This window comes from Zosterops lateralis (genome assembly GCF_965231275.1).
Source record: "Zosterops lateralis genome assembly, chromosome: 5".
NCBI classification, from domain to species: domain Eukaryota; kingdom Metazoa; phylum Chordata; class Aves; order Passeriformes; family Zosteropidae; genus Zosterops; species Zosterops lateralis.
Window position 1 is genome coordinate 880809 of NC_139766.1, and position 24221 is coordinate 905029.

General features: G+C 40.8%; 1 protein-coding gene across 4 annotated transcripts in view; it reads left to right on the top strand.

The window, feature by feature from the left end:
- SFXN5 (sideroflexin 5) overlaps positions 1–24221 on the top strand; it is a 150893-nt gene that overhangs the window by 85657 nt on the left and 41015 nt on the right. For 3 of the 4 annotated variants that reach the window (XR_014590170.1, XM_083861860.1, XM_083861859.1), the window contains exons 10-12: positions 688–778; positions 8226–8341; positions 14809–14894. Coding sequence is in view for 3 of the 4 variants with exons in the window: in XM_083861860.1 (XP_083717986.1) it covers positions 688–778; positions 8226–8341; positions 14809–14894 (293 nt within the window). In the remaining variant the exon portion in view is untranslated. The remainder of the gene's footprint in view (positions 1–687; positions 779–8225; positions 8342–14808; positions 14895–24221) is intronic. The other variant, XM_083861861.1, reaches the window with a different exon arrangement.

The following is a 24221-nucleotide window of genomic DNA, read 5'->3' on the forward strand; positions in this document are numbered from 1 at the left end:
ACCCAAGTTGGGTTCAACTCTTCGTTTAAAACCAAAGGTTGGTTCAGCCCTTGTTTTAAGCCCAACAATTGGATTTAACCCCAAGTCGGTTAACCTTGATTTCACCAAGAGTTGGGTTCAATCCTTCATTTAAACCCAAAAGTTGGGTTCAACTCTTCGTTCAAGCGCAAAGGTTGAGTTCAGTCCTTCATTTAAACCCAAGAACTGAGTTCAACTCTTTGTTTAAGCCCAAGAACTGGGTTCAACTCTACGTTCAAGCCCAAAGGTTGGTTCAACTCTTGTTTTAAGCTCAGCAATTGGATTTAATCCTGAGTTAGTTAACCTTGATTTAACCAAGAGTTGGGTTCAACCCTTCATTTAAACCCAAGACTTGAGTTCAACTTTTAATTTAAGCCCAAAGTTTGAGTTCAGTCCTTCATTTAAGCCCAAGTTGGGTTCAATCCTTAATTTAAACCCCAAAGTTGGGTTCAACTCTTAATTTAAGCCCAAAGCTTGGCTTAAAACCCTTGTTTTAAACTCAACAATTGGATTTAACCCTGTATTGACTGAGGGGTTGAGCCCAGCACAGCCCAACCCTGCAGCTGGGGGCAGATTTATTTCTCAAACGCCTCTTTAAAGGGAGAGACCCCAAACTGTGCCCTCTGGTCATTAACTCTTCTCCTCTGGTTTGTTTTTCTCCATTCCAAGGTGGGCCTTAACGTCCTGATCCAGAGAGCAAACAAGTTTACCCCGGCCACTCGCCTCCTGATCCAGAGGTTTGTGCCCTTCCCTGCTGTGGGTAAGGAAAAATTTAATTTTTTTTTTGTGTGTTCCCAAGGGGTGGCTGCAGACCTGCAGGTGGCCAGGAGCCACTGGGGTGGACACAACTCCTTCCTTCCCCTCAGTGCTGGTCCCTGAGCTGGGGCAGGCAAAAATGGGACTTTGATAAGTGGAATTTTGGCAGAAAAATGCTGCAAAATTGCCGGTGGAGGCTTTTTCAGCTGAACTTTCCACTCTGGAGCAGCTCCAAAAGTGATCAGCACTGGCTGGTCCTCGACCATTCCGTTCTGAGAGTATTTAATTTTTAAGATCCAGGTTGAACTGTTGTCAAATCTTTCAAATAGTGCTGTGGTTTTTTTGCAATTTTGTGGTTATTTTGCAATTATCATAATAATAATAATAATAATAATTTATTTTGTAATATTTTTTGCAATTTCTTTGCGAATAAAATGCAAATAAACGTTCAGATCTCTGAGAGGCACTGGTTAAAAGCAGCCCCAAGTCTGTGCAGAGCTGAGGCTGCTCCTGCCTTGGTGGAGCAATTTATTGGTGTTTTTTCAGCCCAATTTTTGAGGGAAGGGACGTCCTGGACTCAACTTTGGTTGGGCCTTGTGGTTCCAACCTCCAGCAGATACTGAGTTGTTTTAGCCCTGAAATCATCACTGGTGGCTTTGGGGTAATTTTTTTTGTGTTTATTTACAAAGATGGTGCAAAAAAAAAAAATTGCCCAGGCATGGAGGAAATCACTAAAAAAATGAAGTTTTTTTTTCTCTGTTCTGGGTTCATTTTTCAGCTGTTTAATGCCAAATTTGCCTTTCAGGTTTTTTCCTTTGCTGTGCATCCTCAGAGCTTTCCTGAGCCCCTTTACCTCTTTGCTGCTCTCACTTTCTCTGGCCTTTCTGCTCCTTTTGGTTGTTGTGTCCCTCCAGCCCTCAATTCCCAAATTTCTGGATTTTTTCTCCTTTTTTTCCTGCCAGAAAAGCAGCTGCTTTTCCTGCCTGCAGAGCAGGGAGGAACAGGGATTTTTCTCTGAGCACTTTCCTTGTACACAGAGGGATCTGTGAGAATTCCTGTCATTTTTCTGGGATTTTTTAGAGAGATTCAGCCTCCTTTGGGTTTTTATATCTCAGCAGGGATGAGTTCAGATCCGCTTTCACACCGAGGTGTTTGTGTTGGCATTGATGGAGGAGCCACCATTAATTTGTTTGGCCTGTAATTAATTCTCCAGCTGACATTTTCATTTGTCGTGCCTCGTTACCAGCCAGGACATCAGGGATCCTCCCACTAATTGCTGCTTTGTGCTTCGCAGACCTGGACAAACCTTTAATTAAATTGTGTCTCCCAATTAGTTCTGAACTCCTTCAGCAGAGACACAGAAATTCTTTATTTCTACGTGAAAAGCCAAACATTGGGGTAAAGCTCTTGCTCCAAAAAAAACACCACAAAACACTCACAGGTGTGGTGGGGTTGGACTTGATGATCTCAGGGGCCTTTTTCAGCCTCAATAATTCTGTGATTCTGTGGAATTAAAGAGTTTAAATAAAACCCCAGATCTGGTCCTCAGGGGTGGAGTTTTGTGTTGATGATTGGACTTGATGATGATCTCAGAGACCTTTTTCAGGCTCAATAATTCTGTGGAATTAAATAATTAAAAAAAATACAAACCCCACAGATCTGGTCCTCAAGGATTGGAGTGTTTGGTGTTGGTGGTTGGACTTGATGATCTCAGGGGTCTTTTTCAGCCTTAATAATTCTGTGATTCTGTGGAATTAAAGAATTCAAAAAAAAAAAAAAAAAAAAAAACCCACAGATCTGGTCCTCAAGGATTGGGTTTGGTGTTGATGGTTGGATTTGATGATGATCTCAGAGACCTTTTTTACCTTAACGATTCTGTGATTCTGTGGAATTAAAGAGTTTAAATAAAACCCCAGATATGGTTCTCAAGGGTTGGGTTTAGTGGTGGATCTGGCAGTGATTGTTGATGGTTGGACTTGATGATCTCTGAGACCTTTTTCAGCCTTAATAATTCTGGGATTCTGTGGAATTAAAGAATTCAAAAAAACCCTACAGATCTGGTCCTCAGGGATGGGTTTGGTGTTGATGGTTGGACTTGATGATGATCTCAGGGGCCTTTTTCAGCCTTAATAATTCTGGGATTCTGTGGAATTAAAGAATTAAAAAAAAAAACAACACAGATCTGGTCCTCAAGGGTGGTGTTTAATGGTGGATCTGGCAGTGATGGTTGAAATTGATGATCTCAGGGGCCTTTTTCAGCCTCAATAATTCTGTGGAATTAAATAATTCAAAAAAATACAAACTCCACAGATCTGGTCCTCAGGGGTGGGTTTGGTGTTGATGGTTGGACTTGATGATGATCTCAGAGACCTTTTTTACCTTAACAATTCTGTGATTCTGTGGAATTAAAGATTTTTTTTTTTTTAAATCCACAGATCTGGTCCTCAGGGGTGGGTTTGGTGTTGATGGTTGGACTTGATGATCTCAGGGGGCTTTTTCAGCCTCAATAATTCTGTGGAATTAAATAATTCAAAAAAATACAAACCCCACAGATCTGGTCCTCAAGGATTTGGTTTTGTGTTGATGGTTGGACTTGATGATGATCTCAGGGGGCTTTTTCAGCCTTAACAATTCTGAGATTCTGTGGAATTAAAGAGTTTTTTTAAAAACCCCACAGATCTGGTCCTCAGGGAGGGGCTGGATCCTTTCCCAGCGGTGAGGAGGGGAAGGATCTCGGTGCTCAAGGAGCCAAATTCACCTTTTTTTTTCCCCAGAATTTGGATATGAGCAGCTGTCCCCAAGGCCAGGGTGTCACTGCTTTATACTGGAGACATTCATGGCTGAAAAAAAAAACAAAAATCACATCCCAAACCTGATCTGAAGGAAATTAAAGCTGATAAAAAGATCCTCAATGGAGAGAAGGGAGAAGGAGGAAAGATTTCTTCTCCTTGTTGTTGTTGTTTTTTTTGTTTGGTTTGTTGTTGTTGTTGTTGTTGTTGTTATTGTTGTTGTTTGGTTTTTTTTTTTTTTTTTTTTTTTTTTTTTTTTTTTTTTTTGTGTGTGTGTGTGTGTGTGTGGATAAAATTGTTGTTTTTAGGGCAGATTTAGGGTGTGGAAAGCACCGTGGGATATAAAAAAAATATCTAAAAACCCACCCAGGAGTGGGGTGGTGGCTTGGTTTGGATCCCAACCCCAAATTTCTGTTCACAGCCACAATTTTCCAGGCCACATTAATCACAATTTCCTCCCCAAATCTCACAGATCACTTTGTCTGCACACATAAATAATGGATAAATAAATCCATTTATTTCTCACCCCTCCCTGCATTTGAGACATCCATGAAACCCAAGTTTAGCCAGAATTAGGAGCATTTTGTGCTCTCAGGAAGCAGAAGGGGAGCAGTTTGTGAGTGTCTCGTCTCAGGGTTGGGAGAAGATTTTTGGGGTTTGGGGACCAGGTCAGGGAATTCTTTTGGAAAACTCCACACCCCAATCCTGAGTTTATCAGGAATTTTGTTCCAGCCTGGCCAAAGCAGCTCTGCTGGAAAGGGGGTTTGATTTATCTGCTCAGTTTTGATTGAGGCATGAGAGTGTTAAAAATAATAATAATAATAATAATAAAAAAATTTAAAATTAAAATTAAATAAATAATATAAATAGTATATATAAATAATATATAAATATATTAAATGTTTATATAATAAATATATAAATATAAATATATAATAAAATAGAAATATATTATTTAGAATAATTATATTTATATAATTAAAAATAAATAAATAATATAAATAGTATATATCAATAATATATAAATATATTAAATATTTTTATAATAAATATATAAATATAATATAAATATAATTATATAATAAAATATAAATATATTATTTAGAATAATTATATTTTTTATAATTATATTTTTATAAATACATTTATATAATTATATTTATATAAATATATTTATATAAATATTTATTTAAATATTTATTTAAATATATTTATTTAAATAATTATATTATTTAAAATAAAATATATAATTATATTTATATAAATATATTTATATAAATATATTTATATAAATATTTATTTAAATATTTATTTAAATATATTTATTTAAATAATTATATTATTTAAAATAAAATATATAATTATATTTATATAAATATATTTATATAAATATATTTATATAAATATTTATTTAAATATTTATTTAAATATATTTATTTAAATAAATATATTATTTAAAATAAAATATATAATTATATTTATATAAATATATTTATATAAATATTTATTTAAATATTTATTTAAATATATTTAAATATATTTATTTAAATAAATATATTATTTAAAATAAAATATATATAAAATATTAATAATAATATATAATAAATAATAATATAAATAGTAATATATATAATATAATACAGTACAATACAATATAATATAATATAATAATAATCATAATATAAAATAAATAATAATAATAATAAATAAAAAATTTTAAAAAATTAAAAACCCCCAAACCCAAGGGCTAAACTTTCTTTAAACGAAAGATTTTGGTTTTGTGTGTGGTTTGTTGGGTTTTTTTGTTGTTTTTTTTTTAATTTAAATCTGGGATTGAGGAGCTGAAGGGTTGGGAACACAGAGAGATATTTTGATAGATGGGGAAAGAGTTGTCTGGTTAGTTGGAATATTAAAGAGAGAAACAGAGTGTGCGTGTGTGTGTGTGTTCCTCCTCCCTCTCGAGTGGAAGGAGCATTTGTCACCACAAATCATCCCTGACTGCACAGAGCTGCCTCCAGAGAGGCCTCACCCACCCACCACCCTCAAAAAAAAATAAAAAAATTAGACATTTGTTCTATGACATGAATTGAGATTAATTAGCGAATATTAACCCGTCAAGCAGCTCAGAAACACTTTTTTTTTAATTTTTTTTTTTTTTTTTTTGGAAGGCGCTGGGTGCTCGCAGAGACAGTGGGTTTGTCTCAGTTCTGGGTGGAAATTTTGCAGGGAAATTGGTGTGTTGTAGGGTGGGTTTGTCTGAATTCTGGGTGGAAATTTTGCAGGGAAATTGGTGTGTTGTAGGGTGGGTTTGTTTCAATTCTGGGTGGAAATTTTGCAGGGAAAATTGGTGTGTTGTAGGGGTGGGTTTTTCAATTCTGGGTGGAAATTTTGCAGGGAAATTGGTGTGTTGTAGGGTGGGTTTGTCTCAGTTCTGGGTGGAAATTTTACAGGGAAATTGGTGTGTTGTAGGGTGGGTTTGTTTCAATTCTGGGTGGAAATTTTGCAGGGAAATTGGTGTGTTGTAGGGGTGGGGAAAGTGCTGGAAAATGCCACTTGATCAACCCAAAATTTTTTGTGGGAATTGTTGTTGGGAGAAGTTGGGAAGTGTCTGAGCTCCAGGGGAAGGTGATGCTCAACCCCAATTATTGATCAGACACCGGGGATGGAATTTGAGGTCACCCTGAGGTCTCAAAAGGCACAGGCTGGGAAAGGAGGGGGGTCAGGAGGGGCCCAGGGCAGGGAGGAAATTTTTCCTCAAAAATGTGGGAGGTCATGGGATGGTTTGGGATGGGAGGGGACTCAGAGACCACCTGGTTTCAACCTTCGGCAAAGAGACCTTGACAGGTCGCAGAGACAGTGGGTTTGTCTCAGTTCTGGGTGGAAATTTTGCAGGGAAAATTGGTGTATTGTAGGGGTGGGTTTTTCAGTTCTGGGTGGAAATTTTACAGGGAAATTGGTGTGTTGTAGGGGTGGGTTTTTCAATTCTGGGTGGAAATTTTGCAGGGAAATTGGTGTGTTGTAGGGTGGGTTTGATTCAATTCTGGGTGGAAATTTTGCAGGGAAATTTGGTGTGTTGTAGGGGTGAGGATGGGGGAATAAGTGCTGGAAAATGCCACTTGATCAACCCAAAATTTTTGTGGGAATTGTTGTTGGGAGAAGTTGGGAAGTGTCTGAGTTTCCAGGGGAAGGTGATGCTCAACCCCAATTATTGATCAGACACCAGGGATGGAATTTGGGGTCACCCTGAGGTCTCAAAAGGCACAGGCTGGGAAAGGAGGGGGGTCAGGAAGGGCCCAGGGCAGGGAGGAAATTTTTCCCAAAAAATGTGGGAGGTCATGGGATGGTTTGGGATGGGAGGGGACTCAGAGACCAGCTGGTTTTAACCTTCGGCAAAGAGACCTTGACAGGTCGCAGAGACAGTGGGTTTGTCTCAGTTCTGGGTGGAAATTTTGCAGGGAAATTGGTGTGTTGTAGGGGTGGGTTTGTTTCAGTTCTGGGTGGAAATTTTGCAGGGAAATTGGTGTGTTGTAGGGGTGGGGAAAGTGCTGGAAAATGCCACTTGATCAACCCAAAATTTTTGTGGGAATTGTTGTTGGGAGAAGTTGGGAAGTGTCTGAGTTTCCAGGGGAAGGTGATGCTCAACCCCAATTATTGATCAGACACCAGGGATGGAATTTGGGGTCACCCTGAGGTCTCAAAAGGCACAGGCTGGGAAAGGAGGGGGGTCAGGAGGGGCCCAGGGCAGGGAGGAAATTTTTCCCCGAAAATGTGGGAGGTCATGGGATGGTTTGGGCTGGGAGGGGACTCAGAGACCACCTGGTTTTAACCTTGGGCAAAGAGACCTTGACAGGATTCATAAAATTCACAGAAATCACAGGATTCACAGGATTGACAGAAATCACAGGATTGATAGAATTGACAGAATTGACAGGATTCACAGAATTCACAGAATTAATAGAATCCATGGAATCCACAGAATTCACAGAAATCACAGAATTAACAGAATTCACAGGATTAACAGAATTGATAGAATTGACAGAATTCACAGAAATCACAGAAATAACAGAAATCACAGAATTGACAGAATTCACAGGATTTACAGAATTCACAGAAATTACAGGATTCACAGAATTGATAGAATTGACAGAATTCACTGAATTCACAGAAATCACAGAATTCACAGGATTCACAGGATTGATAGAATTGACAGAATTGACAGAATTCACAGGATTCACAGAAATTACAGAAATCACAGAATCCACAGAATTAACAGAATCCATGGAACCCACAGAATTAACAGAATTCACCAAATTCACAGAAATCACAGGATTCACAGGATTCACAGAACTGACAGAATTGACAGAATTCACAGAGATCACAGAATTCACAGAAATCACAGAAATCACAGGATTCACAGAATTCACAAAATTAACAGAATCCATGGAACCCACAGAATTAACAGAATTAACAGAATTCACAGAAATCACAGAATGACCAAGCTGGAAAAACCTTCAACATCATCCAATCCAACCCAACCTTGCCCTAGACCTTCCTGTTTTCCTATTTGCCCTTATTATCCCAGAGAGAGAGAAAAAAAAAATAAATTTGATTATTCTTCTCCTTGAGAATCCCATCTTTCTCTGCTGCCTTTCTCCTCCTCAGCCAGTGCCAACATCTGCAACGTGGTCCTGATGAGGCACACGGAGCTGGAGGAGGGAATCGACGTCTTGGACGACAACGGGAACGTCGTCGGCTCTTCCAGAGTCGCTGCCAAACATGTGAGTCCTGGGGGAACTGGGGAAACTGGGGGAACTGGGAGAACTGGGGGAGTCCTGGGGAGTCCTGGGGAAGTCCTGGGTGTAGAAACACCTGTGACTTCCAGGGACAAGGGACTCTGCAAACCTGAGATATTCCAGAATATGTGGGTTTATTGCAAGGGCCGAGGGTAGAAAGGGCTTTGCCTTCAGCCACCAGCCTGGGCTGGAGGGAAGGGCCAGAGAGAGAAGGAGAGAGAGCAAGAGGGTTTGGGCTGAGGAGAGGGGAGAGAGAGAGCAAGGGGCAGGGTCAGAGTGCAGGGGGAAGAGCAGGGAAAGGAGAGCGAGGTCCAGAGAGAGCGAGGTCCTGCTTACAATCCATTCTATCTCCTTTTGGGATGAATATTCTAATTTACAGTGACCAACCAACACAAGACACAAAATCCTATAGAATCTCCACACAGCCTGTAAGAACTGCTACATTACCATGTGTTATATTTTAAACTCTAAAAACTCCTCTTTAGACTTTTCTGTTTTGCTGCATTGACCTTTGGATCCCTCAGGCAGCAGAAGGGGATTGTTCAATCCAAAGGGATTCTCCTCCAGCTGCCCAGGCTGTTGTCTTCAGGTTATAGAGTGACTAAGACTCAAAGTGAGCTCCCATTTCTATTTCCATTACAGGTTTCACATTTTCAGAACCTTTTGCCAAGCAATCATATAGATTATATATAAATATAATAATTATATAAATAACCTATATTTATTAGGTTTCTCTGATTAATCTTTCCCAACACTGGGGGAGCTGGGGGAGTCCTGGGGGAGCTGGGGGAGTCCTGGGGGAGCTGGGGGAGTTGGGACACAGCTGGTTCCAGGCTCAGCACATCCCACTGCAGTCCATGGTTGTGAGAGTTGGGAGTGGGGGAGATCAGAGAACAGGGATTTGTGTCCTGCAGGGAGATCTGGGACTGGCCCTGCTGGGTTGGAAGGGCACAGGTTGGCTTTGGGGAAATCCTTCCACAGGAATTCCTTGTGGAAAAGCCAGAAAAGATCCTCTCACAGCTTTTCCCAAATGAGGAGGACCCAGACTCTGAGCTGAGCAGATTTTCAACCCTTCCCTGTTTGGAAGGGCAGAGGTTGGCACTGGGGCAATTCCTGTGCCTGATCTTCCACAGGAATTCTTTATGGAAAACCCAACAAAGATCCTCTCGCATCTTTTCCTTTTCCACCCTTCCCCTGCCAAACCTTTCCCTGTCTGGAAGGGCACAGGTTGGCATTGGGGAGATCCTTCCACAGGAATTCCTTCTGGAATACTGAACAAAGACCCCTCACACCTTTTTTTCCAACAAAAGGAGGACTCAGGTTCTGAGTTGAGCAGATTTTCAACCCTTCCCTGTCTGGAAGGGCACAGGTTGACATTAGGGAGATCCTTCCACAGGAATTCCGTGTGAAATACTGAACAAAGATCTGTTCACACTTTTCCTTTTCCACCCTTCCCCTGCCAAACCCTTCCCTGTTGGAAGGGCACAGGTTGACATTAGGGAGATCCTTCCACAGGAATTCCTTGTGGAAAAGCCAGAAAAGATCCTCTCACAGCTTCTCCCAAATGAGGAGAACTCCAGCTCTGAGCTGAGCAAATTTTCACCCCTTCCCTGTTGGAAGGGCACAGGTTGTCACTAGGGAGATCCCTGTGCCTGATCTTCCCCAGAATTTCCTTGTGAAATATCCAACAAAGACCCCTCACACCTTTTCCCAAATGAGGAAAAGGACTCAGACTCTGAGCTGAGCATCTTTTCACCCCTTCCCCTGCCAAACCTGCACTACAAACCCCCACCCTGATCTGGCTGAGGGCACCCAGATGTTTCTTTACCCCCGTGAACACCTGGTTTTTTCTCTCCCCATCACCCACCCTGTGGTGCCGTCTGCCTGGATCTGTCCCCTCCCCACCCCTGGGTGCAGCTCCTGAGCCTCCCCCTGAGCTCCTGTTCCTGAGCTGAGATGTGGAGCTGTGTGTGCTGAGCACACGCCCAGGCACAGGAGTTAATGATATAAATAATAATAGAAAGCTTATATAATATATGGGAAATAATATTTCCCATCCCTCCTTCTGTCCAAGGCACTCCAGAGACAGCAATTAATGCACAATTAATGTTCCCCAGCAGGAACAGGGGGATTTTGGAGAATTCTCCATATTTTTGGTGAACAGGGGGATTAAAACAATCTGCTGGAGGGCTCAGAGATGATTCTTGGAGTTTTCCTCATTTCCATGAGCTGGCTCTGAGGACACACTTTTCCCCCTCTCTGTCCTGATGGTTGAGAGAGAAAATTGAAGATTAAAAGTGAAGGTTGTTGGGAGAGTGATGTAGGTGAAAATTTGGGAGTTCTGGGGATTCCTGTTCATGGACACAAACGGGATGGGGCCACTCAGAGACTTTTTTTTTTGAGTTTTTATTGCAGGATCATCCCCAGAACTGGTGAGAATTTGACACAACTGAGGGGTGGCAGCAGCAGCCAGAGATCTCTTTGTTACAGAACATTTTTAAATTTTCCCAGCCCAGAGCACATTGCTAAAGCTCACAGAGAATTGTTGTCCCAGTCACTGAGAGCACAAACACACACACCTGCTTCAAACCTGGGTGCTTTCTATTCCCAATAATCCATAGAACAGATGGGATATCAATAATCCATATTAACAATAATCCATATTAACAATAATCCATATTAACAGAAATCCATATTAACAATAGTCCATATCAACAATAATCCATATTAACAATAATCCATATAACAGATGGAATATCAATTATCCATATTATCAATAATCCATATTAACAATAATCCATATTATCAATAATCCATATTAACAATAATCCATATTAACAATAGTCCATATTAACAATAATCCATATTAACAGAAATCCATATTAATCCATATTAACAATAATCCATATTAACAGAAATCCATATTAACAGAAATCCATATTAACAATAGTCCGTATTAACACTAATCCATATTAACAATAATCTGTATTAACAATGATCCATATTAACAATAATCCATAAATATTCCATTATTAAGTTTAAAACCTTCTACTGTCTTGCTAAACTTATTTTTCTGCTTAAGATCCATCCTGGCCAAACCTAAAAAACTCAGATTATTGTTTTATGTCCTTGCTGTGCTATTATAACTTTTCCTACTTTCAAGCTTTGCAGATACAGTTAATTCTAATTTTTTCTGTTTTTTCTGTTTCTGGGGCCTTTCCACACCTTTCTGAAAACAATTGTTGTCCCAGTCACTGAGAGCACAAACACGCACCTGCTTCAAACCTGGGTGCTTTCTGTTCCCAATAATCCATAGAACAGATGGAATATCAATAATCCATATTAACAATAATCCATATTAACAGAAATCCATATTAACAATAATCCATATCAACAATAATCCATATTAACAGAAATCTATATTAACAGAAATCCATGTTAACAATAATCCATATTAACAGAAATGAATATTAACAATAATCCATATCAACAATAATCCATATTAACAATAATCCCTATTAACAATAACCCATATTAACACTAATCCATATTAACAATAATCCATATTAACAATAATCCATATTAACAATAATCCATAAATATTCCATTATTAAATTTAAAACCTTCTACTATCTTGCTAAACTTATTTTTCTGCTTAAGATCCATCCTGGCCAAACCTAAAAAACTCAGATTATTGTTTCATGTCCTTGCTGTGCTATTATAACTTTTCCTACTTTCAAGCTTTGCAGTTACAGTTAATTCTAATTTTTTCTGTTTTTTCTGTTTCTGGGGCCTTTCCACACCTTTCTGAAAACAATTGTTGTCCCAGTCACTGAGAGCACAAACACGCACCTGCTTCAAACCTGGGTGCTTTCTGTTCCCAATAATCCATAGAACAGATGGAATATCAATAATCCATATTAACAATAATCCATATTAACAGAAATCCATATTAACAATAATCCATATCAACAATAATCCATATTAACAGAAATCTATATTAACAGAAATCCATGTTAACAATAATCCATATTAACAGAAATGAATATTAACAATAATCCATATCAACAATAATCCATATTAACAATAATCCCTATTAACAATAACCCATATTAACACTAATCCATATTAACAATAATCCATATTAACAATAATCCATATTAACAATAATCCATAAATATTCCATTATTAAATTTAAAACCTTCTACTATCTTGCTAAACTTATTTTTCTGCTTAAGATCCATCCTGGCCAAACCTAAAAAACTCAGATTATTGTTTCATGTCCTTGCTGTGCTATTATAACTTTTCCTACTTTCAAGCTTTGCAGTTACAGTTAATTCTAATTTTTTCTGTTTTTTCTGTTTCTGGGGCCTTTCCACACCTTTCTGAAAACAATTGTTGTCCCAGTCACTGAGAGCACACACACACCTGCTTCAAACCTGGGTGCTTTCTGTTCCCAATAATCCATAGAACAGATGGAATATCAATAATCCATATTAACAATAATCCATATTAACAGAAATCCGTATTAACAGAAAACCATATTAACAATAGTCCATATCAACAATAATCCATATTAACAATAATCCATATAACAGATGGAATATCAATTATCCATATTAACAATAATCCATATTACCAATAATCCATATTAAAAATAATCCATATTAACAATAGTCCATATTAACAATAATCCATATTAACAATAATCCATATTAACAGAAATCCATATTAATCCATATTAACAGAAATCCATATTAACAATAACCCATATTAACAATAATCCATATTGACAATAATCCATATTAACAGAAATCCATATTAACAGAAATCCATATTAACAATAATCCATATTAACAATAGTCCATATTAACACTAATCCATATTAACAATAATCCATATTAACAATAATCCATATTAACAGAAATCCGTATTAACAGAAATCCATATTAACAATAGTCCATATCAACAATAATCCATATTAACAATAATCCATATTAACAGAAATCCGTATTAACAGAAATCCATATTAACAATAGTCCATATCAACAATAATCCATATTAACAATAATCCATATAACAGATGGAATATCAATTATCCATATTAACAATAATCCATATTAACAATAATCCATATTATCAATAATCCATATTAAAAATAATCCATATTAACAATAGTCCATATTAACAATAATCCATATTCACAATAATCCATATTAACAGAAATCCATATTAACAATAACCCATATTAACAATAATCCATATTGACAATAATCCATATTAACAATAATCCATATTAACAATAGTCCATATTTACAATAATCCATATTGACAATAATCCATATTAACAATAATCCATATTAACAATAGTCCATATTTACAATAATCCATATTGACAATAATCCATATTAACAGAAATCCCTATTAACAATAACCCATATTAACACTAATCCATATTAACAATAATCCATATTAACAATAATCCATATTATCAATAATCCAATATTCCATTATTAAATTTAAAACCTTCTACTGTCTTGCTAAACTTATTTTTCTGCTTAAGATCCATCCTGGCCAAACCTAAAAACTCAGATTATTGTTTCATGTCCTTGTTGTGTTATTGTAACTTTTCCTACTTTCAAGCTTTGCAGTTACAGTTAATTCTAATTTTTTCTGCTCTTTTTCTGTTTCTGGGGCCTTTCCACACCTTTCTGAAAACAATTGTTGTCCCAGTCACTGAGAGCACAAACACACACCTGCTTCAAACCTGGGTGCTTTCTGTTCCCAATAATCCATAGAACAGATGGAATATCAATAATCCATATTAACAATAATCCATATTAACAGAAATCCGTATTAACAGAAATCCATATTAACAATAGTCCATATCAACAATAATCCATATTAACAATAATCCATATAACAGATGGAATATCAATTATCCATATTAACACTAATCCATATTAACAATAGTCCATATTAACAATAATCCATATTCACAATAATCCATATTAACAGAAATCCATATTAACAGAAATCCATATTAACAATAGTCCATATTAACAATAATCCATATTAACAATAATCCATATTAACAGAAATCCCTATTAACAATAACCCATATTAACAATAATCCATATTAACAATAATCCATATTATCAATAATCCAATATTCCATTATTAAGTTTAAAACCTTCTACTATCTTGCTAAACTTATTTTTCTGCTTAAGATCCATCCTGGCCAAACCTAAAAAACTCAGATTATTGTCTCATGTCCTTGCTGTGCTATTATAACTTTTCCTACTTTCCAGTTTTGCAGTTACAGTAAATTCTAATTTTTTCTGCTCTTTCTGTTTCTGGGGCCTTTCCACACCTTTCTGAAAACATTATTATTTTTAATATTTGCCACAAGGGATGTCTGGAGGTGTTTTTTGTGTGTTTTTGCTCCTCAGGCTCTGCTGGAGACGGCCCTGACCAGGGTGGTCCTGCCCATGCCTATTCTGGTTCTACCTCCCATCATCATGTCCCTGCTGGAGAAGTGAGTCTGGGAAAGGGGAATTCACAAAGGGGAGGGAGGAAAGGTCTTCATTGGGTCTGGGGCATTGGTGTTTTATTGGTATTTTATTGTTTTAGTGGAATTTGATTGGTAATTTATTGGTGTTTTATTATTTTATTGGTATTTTATTGATATTTTATTGTTTGATTGGAATTTGATTGGTACTTTATTGGTGTTTTATTATTTTATTGGTATTTTATTGGTATTTTATTATTTGATTGGTATTTGATTGGTGTTTTATTATTTGTTTGGTATTTTATTGTTTTATTGGTATTTGATTGGTATTTTATTGGTATTTAATTATTTTATTGGTATTTTATTGGTATTTTATTATTTGATTGGTATTTGATTGGTATTTTATTGGTATTTTATTGCTTTAGATTGGTATTTGATTGGTATTTTAGTATTTTATTGGTATTTTATTGGTGTTTTATTATTTGATTAGTATTTTATTGTTTTATTGGAATTTGATTGGTATTTTATTGGTATTTTATTGCTTTTGATAGGTATTTTATTGGTATTTTATTATTCGATTGGTATTTGATTGGTATTTTATTATTTGATTGGTAATTATTGGTATTTTATTGCATTTGATTGGTATTTTAATTGGTAATTTATGGTTTTATTGGTATTTTATTGCTTTTAATTGGTATTTTATTGGTATTTGATTATTTGATTGGTATTTGATTGGTATTTTAGTATTTTATTGGTATTTTATTGGTGTTTTATTATTTTATTGGTATTTTATTGTTTTATTGGAATTTGATTGGTATTTTATTGGTATTTTATTGCTTTTGATAGGTATTTTATTGGTATTTTATTATTCGATTGGTATTTGATTGGTATTTTATTATTTGATTGGTAATTATTGGTATTTTATTGCATTTGATTGGTATTTTATTGGTATTTTATGGTTTTATTGGTATTTTATTGCTTTTAATTGGTATTTGATTGGTATTTGATTGGTATTTTATGGAATCATGGAATGGTTTAGGTTGGAAAGGTCCTGCAAGGTCACAGAGTCCAACCATCCCCAGCACATGGAATGGTTTGGGTTGGAAAGGTCCTGTCAGGTCACTGAGTCCAGCCACCCCCAGCACAGGGAATGGTTTAGGTTGGAAAAGTCCTGCAAGGTCACTGAGTGAAACATCCCCCAGCACATGGAATGGTTTAGGTTGGAAAGGTCCTGCAAGGTCATGGAGCCAAACCATCCCCAGCACATGGAATGGTTTAGATTGGAAAGGTCCTGTCAGGTCACAGAGCCCAACCATCCCCAGCACGTGGAATGGTTTAGATTGGAAAGGTCCTGTCAGGTCACAGAGCCCAACCATCCCCAGCACGTGGAATGGTTTAGGTTGGAAAGGTCCTGTCAGGTCACAGAGTCCAACATCCCCAGCACATGGAATGGTTTAGGTTTGGAGATTGCCCTCCAAAAAACAAACAAACAAACAAACAAACAAAAACATACAAAAAAAAATCTCATAATTTTAACTTATTGAAAACTTTAATTCACGTTTGGGAGAGGAAAATTTCCCTTCTCGCTGCCCACGAGGCTCCGTGGGTATAAAAATATCCAAGTTTTGCTTTTGCCGGCCTGAATTCTCCCCAGAGCTTCATTTTCCATCCAATATCCTTGGATTTCTGGAAGGCTGGCAGTGAAAAACAGCAGGGATGGGGAGTAGGGGCGGCTTGGCCACACCTGCTGCAGGTGGTGACATCTCTGGGACAATTCCTCCAATGAACTTACATTTGGGATATGGGGAAAGAAGGGAAAAACTCCTCCAGTGGATTTACATTTGGGATTGTGGGTAAATCCAGTGGATTTACATTTGGGATTGTAGGAAAGGAAGGGAACAATCCCTCCAATGAATTTGCATTTGGGATATGGAGAAGTCTGGGATGATTCTTCCAACGGATTTGCATTTGGAATTGTGGGGAAGGAAGGGAACAATTCCTCCAGTGGGTTTACCTTTGGGACTGTGGGTAAGGAAAGGAACAATTCCTCCAGTGGATTTACCTTTGGGAGATGGGGAAGTCTGGGATGATTCTTCCAATGGATTTGCATTTGGGATTGTGGGAAAGAGGACAGCAATTCCTCCACGTCATTTGGGATTGTGGGGAAGGAAGGGAGCAATTCCTCCAATGGATTTACATTTGGGATACAGGGAAGGAAGGAAACCATTCCCCCAGTGGATTTACATTTGGGATATGGGAAAGTCTGGGATGATTCTTCCACTGGATTTCCATTTGGGATATGGGAAGTAGGGGATGGTTCCTCCAATGGATTTGCATTTGGGATATGGGGAAGGAAAGGGAACAATTCCTCCAATGGATTTACTTTTGGGATTGTGGGGAAGGAAGGGAACCATTCCTCCAGTGGATTTACTTTTGGGATTGTGGGGAAGGAAGGGAACAATCCCTCCAATGGATTTACATTTGGGATTGTGGGGAAAGAGGACAGCAATTCCTCCACGTCATTTGGGATTGTGGGGAAGGAAAGGAACAATTCCTCCAGTGGATTTACATTTGGGATTGTGGGAAGCAGAGGATGATTCTTCCAATGGATTTACATTTGGAATTGTGGGTAAGGAAAGGATCAATTCCTCCAATGGATTTACATTTGGGATATGGGAAAGGAAGAAAACCATTTTTCCAATGGATTTACATTTGGGATTGTGGGTAAATCCAGCGGATTTACATTTGGGATATGGGTAAGGAAGGGAACCATTCCTCCAATGAATTTGCATTTGGGATTGTGGGGAAGGAAAGGGAACAATTCCTCCAGTGGATTTACATTTGGGATATGGGTAAGGAAGGAAACCATTCCTCCAATGGATTTATTTGGGATATGGGTAGGGAAGGGAACAATCCCTCCCAGCAGTCTGAATCCGGGCTGTGGGAATGTGGGCACAATCCCCATCCCTGGGGTGACCCCGGCTGCAGGTGGCTGATGCTGCTCAGCTCAGCTGGGAGGGACCCCCCACCCCAGGTGGGACCCTCACCCCCTCCAGGGCCCATCCCCTGCTCCCAGCAGGATCCCAAACCCCAGGAATTCTCCCCTCCTCACCCACCCCTCTCTGCTCCCAGCATGATCCCAAACCCCAGGAATTCTCCCCTCCTCACCCACCCCTCTCTGCTCCCAGCAGGATCCCAAACCCCAGGAATTCTCCCCTCCTCACCCACCCCTCTCTGCTCCCAGCAGGATCCCAAACCCCAGGAATTCTCCCCTCCTCACCCACCCCTCTCTGCTCCCAGCAGGATCCCAAACCCCAGGAATCCTCCCCTCCTCACCCACCCCTCTCTGCTCCCAGCAGGATCCCAAACCCCAGGAATCCTCCCCTCCTCACCCACCCCTCTCTGCTCCCAGCATGATCCCAAACCCCAGGAATTCTCCCCTCCTCACCCACCCCTCTCTGCTCCCAGCAGGATCCCAAACCCCAGGAATCCTCCCCTCCTCACCCACCCCTCTCTGCTCCCAGCAGGATCCCAAACCCCAGGAATCCTCCCCTCCTCACCCACCCCTCTCTGCTCCCAGCATGATCCCAAACCCCAGGAATTCTCCCCTCCTCACCCACCCCTCTCTGCTCCCCAAGTTTATTTTAAGTGACCAGTTCCCGGCCACCGTCTCCGCTCTCGCATCCAGGTCTTTCCTCTCTCCCAGCCATCTCTCCATCTGCATGTTTTAACTCCCCCAGCTGCCTCTCCCGTCTTCTTGTGCCATTTTTTATTTTTTTTTTTCATCTCTCTTGGCTCCTCTCTTCTCTTTGCCTGCTGTGTATTTTAACTCCCCTAGGGCCGCCTTCTCTGCTCTCCAAGTAATTCCACGTTTCCCCTCCCATTCTTTTCCCCATGTTTCATGCATTTCCTGCTGCCTTGGAGCAGTGAACATATAGAATGAAATGTTTATTTTCAGCCTCCTGCATATGCCACGCAGGGAACACGGTGTCGGTTATTTCCTGCAGATGTATTCTCTCATTGAAGTTTTATAAATAATTCCCCCCTGTGCGCTGGCAACTTCGATTCTTCAGGGAAAAAAAAAAATATAATATTGGTGTCTGTGTGATGAGGGTGATTATTCTGTGGTGTGGAGGTGACTGTGGGAATTTTTTGGGTTTAGGGACAACAGCGTTCACCTTGAGGAGTTGGGCTCTTCATCCCTTTATTCCCTTTATTTCCTTTATTCCCTTTATTTCCCGTATTCAGGCAGAATCCTTTGTTTGGGTGTGAGGATGAAATCTGGGAAATGGAGCTCTTTGCTCCCAGCCACCATCCAAAGGCTTCTCTGTTGGGAAGGACGGGACAGGAAGGACAGAAAGGAGTCTGTAGAGTTTAGAATATAAAATGACATGGTGATGTAGCAGTTCTCACAGGCTGCAGGCAAAGTCTGTAGGTTTTGTATCTCACGCCGGTTGGTCACTGTAAATTAGAATATTCAACACAAAAAGAGATGGAATGGATTGGAACAAGAGGATCACTCTCTTGTCCTGGCTCTCCTCCCTTTTGCCCTCCCCTCTCTCCTCTGGCCCTCTCACCCTCTTCCCTCACCTCTCTTGGCCCATCCCCTCTCCTCTCTCTCCCCTCACTTGCTCCTGTTTTCTCCCCACGTTTTTCCCCTGCTCCTGCCCCGTTTTTCCCCCTGAGCTCTCTTCTCTCTCTCTCTCCCCATTCTCTCTTTAGGGCTTTGCTCCAGCCCAGGCTGGTGGCTGAAGGCAAAGCCCTCTTTACCCACCACCCTTGGAATAATAAACCCCCGTGTTTCTAGAACATCTCAGCTCTGCAGAGCTCCTTGTCCCTGCCCTCCACGGAGAAAATTCCTACACTTCTCCAGCATCATCCCTGCTCCTTGCAGAGCTGCAGCTGCTCTGGGTGGGACAGACCAGCTCCAAGTGCAGCCTCAGTCTGAGCTCTGTGCTGGGAGAGCCTGAATTTTTGGCTCCAAGAAGGAATTTTTGGGTCCAAGAACCCGAATTTTTGTGTCCAAAAACCCAAATTTTTGGCTCCAAGAATCCAAATTTTTTGGTCCAAGAACTTGAATTTTTGGCTCCAAGAACCCGAATTTTTGTGGTCCAAGAACCCGAATTTTTGTGGTCCAAGAACCCGAATTTTTGTGTCCAAGAACCCAAATTTTTTGTCTCCCAAGAACCCAAATTTTTGGGACCAAGAACCTGAATTTTTGCCTCCAAGAACCCGAATTTTTGGGCCCAAGAACCCAAATTTTTGACTCCAAAAACCCCAATTTTTGACTCCAAGAACCCAAATTTTTGGGTCCCAAGAACCCAAATTTTTGCCTCCAAGAACCCGAATTTTTGGGACCAAGAACTTGAATTTTTGGCTCCAAGAACCCGAATTTTTGGCTCCAAGAACCCAAATTTTTGGCTCCAAGAATCCAAATTTTTGGGTCCCAAGAACCCAAATTTTTTGGTCCAAGAACCCAAATTTTTGGGTCCCAAGAACCCAAATTTTTGACTCCAAGAACCCAAATTTTTTGCTCCAAGAACCCGAATTTTTGGTTCCAAGAACCCGAATTTTTGGGACCAAGAACCCAAATTTTTGGCTCCAAGAATCCAAATTTTTGACTCCAAGAATCCAAATTTTTGGGACCAAGAACCCGAATTTTGGGTGCAAGAACCCAAATTTTTGGGTCCCAAGAACCCAAATTTTTGACTCCAAGAACCCAAATTTTTGGCTCCAAGAACCCGAATTTTTGACTCCAAGAACCCGAATTTTTGTCTCCAAGAACCCAAATTTTTGGCTCCAAGAATCCAAATTTTTGACTCCAAGAATCCAAATTTTTGGGACCAAGAACCCGAATTTTGGGTGCAAGAACCTGAATTTTTGGCTCCAAGAACCCAAATTTTTGGGCCCAAGAACTCGATTTTTTTCCTGGGGAAAAAGTGGATTTTCCTGGGGAAAAAAAAGTGGATTTTCTTGGGAAAAAAAAGTGGATTTTCTTGGGGAAAAAAAGTGGATTTTCCTGGGAAAAAGTGGATTTTCCTGGTTAAAAGTGGATTTTCCTGGGGAAAAGTGGATTTTCCTGGGGGAAAAGTGGATTTTCCTGGGGAAAAAAAAGTGGATTTTCCTGGGAAAAAGTGATTTTCCTGGGGAAAAAGTGGATTTTCCTTGGGAAAAAAAGTGGATTTTCCTTGGGAAAAAGTGATTTTCCTGGTTAAAAGTGGATTTTCCTGGTTAAAAGTGGATTTTCCTGGAGAAAAAATGGATTTTCCTGTGGAAAAAATGGATTTTCCTGGTTAAAAGTGGATTTTCCTGGGGAAAAGTGGATTTTTCCCGGAGTAAACACGGAAACTGCTCCTTTAATGGTGTCAATCAAGCACAAAAATTAAAATAAAAACAACCAAATTCCTCCTTTTTGCATCTGCTGCGCCCTCGGGGCTGGAGCTGCGGGGTGGGGACGGTGCTGGCCTGGCTGGGGGAGGAGCAGAGTTCCCAAAGTGACACAAAAAGTGACGCAAAAAATCACCCAAAAAGTGACACAAAATGACCCAAAATCTCAGGAATGGAGAGAGCGGAGAGACCTGGTGGATCTCAGCGGAAAAAGGGATCTGAAGATCCTTTGGCACATCAAAAGGGGTGTTCTGACCAGTCTGGGATCCCTGAAGATCCCTAAAGATCCCTGAAGATCCCTTGGCACAACAAACAGAGATGTCCTGACAAGTCTGGGATCCCTGGAGATCCCTGAAGATCCCTTGGCACATCAAACAGGGATGTCCTGAGGAGCCTGGGATCCCTGGAGATCCCTAAAGATCCCTTGGCACATCAAAGAGGAGTGTCCTGATGAGCCTGAGATCCCTGAACATCCCTGAAGATCCCTCAGGATCCCCCAAACTCCCCGTGCACATCAAAGAGGGGTGTCCTGAGGGGTCTGGGATCCCTGAACATCCCTTGGCAGATCAAACAGGGATGTCCTGAGGAGCCTGGGATCCCTGGAGATCCCTAAAGATCCCTTGGCACATCAAAAGGGGTGTCCTGAAGAATCTGGAATCCCTAAAGATCCCTTGGCACATCAAAAGGGATGTCCTGAGGGGTCTGGGATCCCTAAACATCCCTGGGCACATCAAAAGGGATGTCCTGAGGGGTCTGGGATCCCTGGACATCCCTTGGCACATCAAAAACGGTGTCCTGAGGAGTCTGAGATCCCTGAACATCCCTCAAGATCCCCCAGGATCCCCCAAACTCCCTTGGCACATCAAAGAGGGGTGTCCTGAGGGGTCTGGGATCCCTAAAGATCCCCTTGGGACATGAAACAGAGATGTCCTGACAAGTCTGGGATACCTGAACATCCCTGGAGATCCCTTGGCACATCAAAAAGGGGTGTCCTGAGGGCTCTGGGATCCCTAAAGATCCCTAAATATCCCTTGGCACATCAAAAGGGGTGTCCTGAGGGGTCTGGGATCCCCAAACATCCCTTGGCACATCAAAAGGGGTGTCCTGACGAGTCTGGGATCCCTGAACATCCCTCAAGATCCCCCAGGATCCCTTGACACATCAAACAGGGGTGTCCTGACAAGCCTGAGATCCCTAAAGATCCCTAAAGATCCCCCAGGATCCCCCAAACTCCCTGTGCACATCAAAAGGGGTGTCCTGACGAGTCTGGGATCCCTGAACATTCCTGGAGATCCCTTGGCTCATCAAAGAGGGGCGTCCTGATGAGTCTGGGATCCCTGGAGATCTCTGAGCATCCCTTGGCACATCAAACAGGGATGTCCTGAAGAATCTGGGGTCCCTGAACATCCCTTGGCGCATCAAAGAGGGGTGTCTTGAGAGGTCTGGGATCCCTGGACATCCCTAAAGATCCCTCAGGATCCCCCAAACTCCCCGTGCACATCAAAGAGGGGTGTCCTGACAAGCCTGGGATCCCTGGAGATCCCTTGGCACATCAAGCAGGGATGTCCTGAGGGGTTTGGGATCCCTAAAGATCCCTGAAGATCTCCCAGGATCCCCCAAACTCCCTGTGCACATCAAAAGGGGTGTCCTGACGAGCCTGGGATCCCTAAAGATCCCTAAAGATCCCTTGGCTCATCAAAGAGGGGTGTCCTGACAAGTCTGGGATCCCTGGAGATCCCTGAAGATCCCTTGGCAGATCAAAGAAGGGTGTCCTGAGGATTCTGGGATCCCTAAAGATCCCCTTGGCACATCAAAGAGGGGTGTCCTGATGAGTCTGGGATCCCTGGACATCCCTCAAGATCCCCCAGGATCCCCCAAACTCCCTTGGCACATCAAAGAGGGGTGTCCTGACCAGTCTGGGATCCCCTAAAGATCCCTTGGCAGATCAAAGAAGGGTGTCCTGAGGATTCTGGGATCCCTGAAGATCCCTTGGCACATCAAACAGGGATGTCCTGACAAGCCTGAGATCCCCAAACATCCCTGAAGATCCCCCAGGATCCCCCAGGATCCCCGTGCCTCGCGTCTCGCGGCATCTGCTCTTCCTCTTGAACCTGTTGCTAACAAAAAAACACCACAGAGAAAAAAAAAAAAAAACAAAAAAAACACACCCCAGAACGTGTCAGCTGTGAGGCTGGGGAGTCCCGGGTTCACTCCTGTCATGTTTAGTTTAGCATCTGACACCTCCTTCCCCGACAAACGCGGCCCCGGCTTCGGCGGCCCCGATAACTCCCCTTGACTCCCATATGGAACAAATCGCGGCACCTCCTGAGAAACGCCAGAGGCAGCTGCCAAATTACGCCGGATTTAAAGCCACTAATGAAGGCCGTGATGAAAGTTGAATGAAGGTGCGTTTACAAGAGCTCTGACGCTTCTGTCGGGGTGCAGCAGATGCATTTGTGTGTCTGTGTGTGTGTGTGTGTGTGTGTGTTTGGACCTACGGACGCGGCCGGGGAGCTGCAGCGTCAACTGAACATTCCCAGCGGCTTCCTGGCCTCTTCCAGTGTCTCCTCAGCAAAAAAAAGGAAAGGAAATTGCAGGGGGAAGAGGGAAAAAGGAAAGGAAATTGCAGGGGGAAGAGGGAAAAAGGAAAGGAAATTGCAGGGGGAAGAGGCTTTGGGGAGGGTTGAAGGGGTAGAGGAACAAAACTTGAAGAAAAAGAGGAGGGAAAAGTTGCAAAATTTGCAGTTCTTTACCATCCAAAGGTCAGGGGAGAAATGTTATTTGGGTTATTTGGGTTATGCCAATGGGATGGAACAAAAATGTTGTGTTATAAACTGAACATTCCCAGCAGCTTCCTGGCCTCTTCCAGTGTCTCCTCAGGAAAAAAATGGAAAGGAAATTGCAGGAGGAAGAGGGAAAAAGGAAAGGGAATTGCAGGAGGAAGAGGCTTTGGGGAGGGTTGAAGGG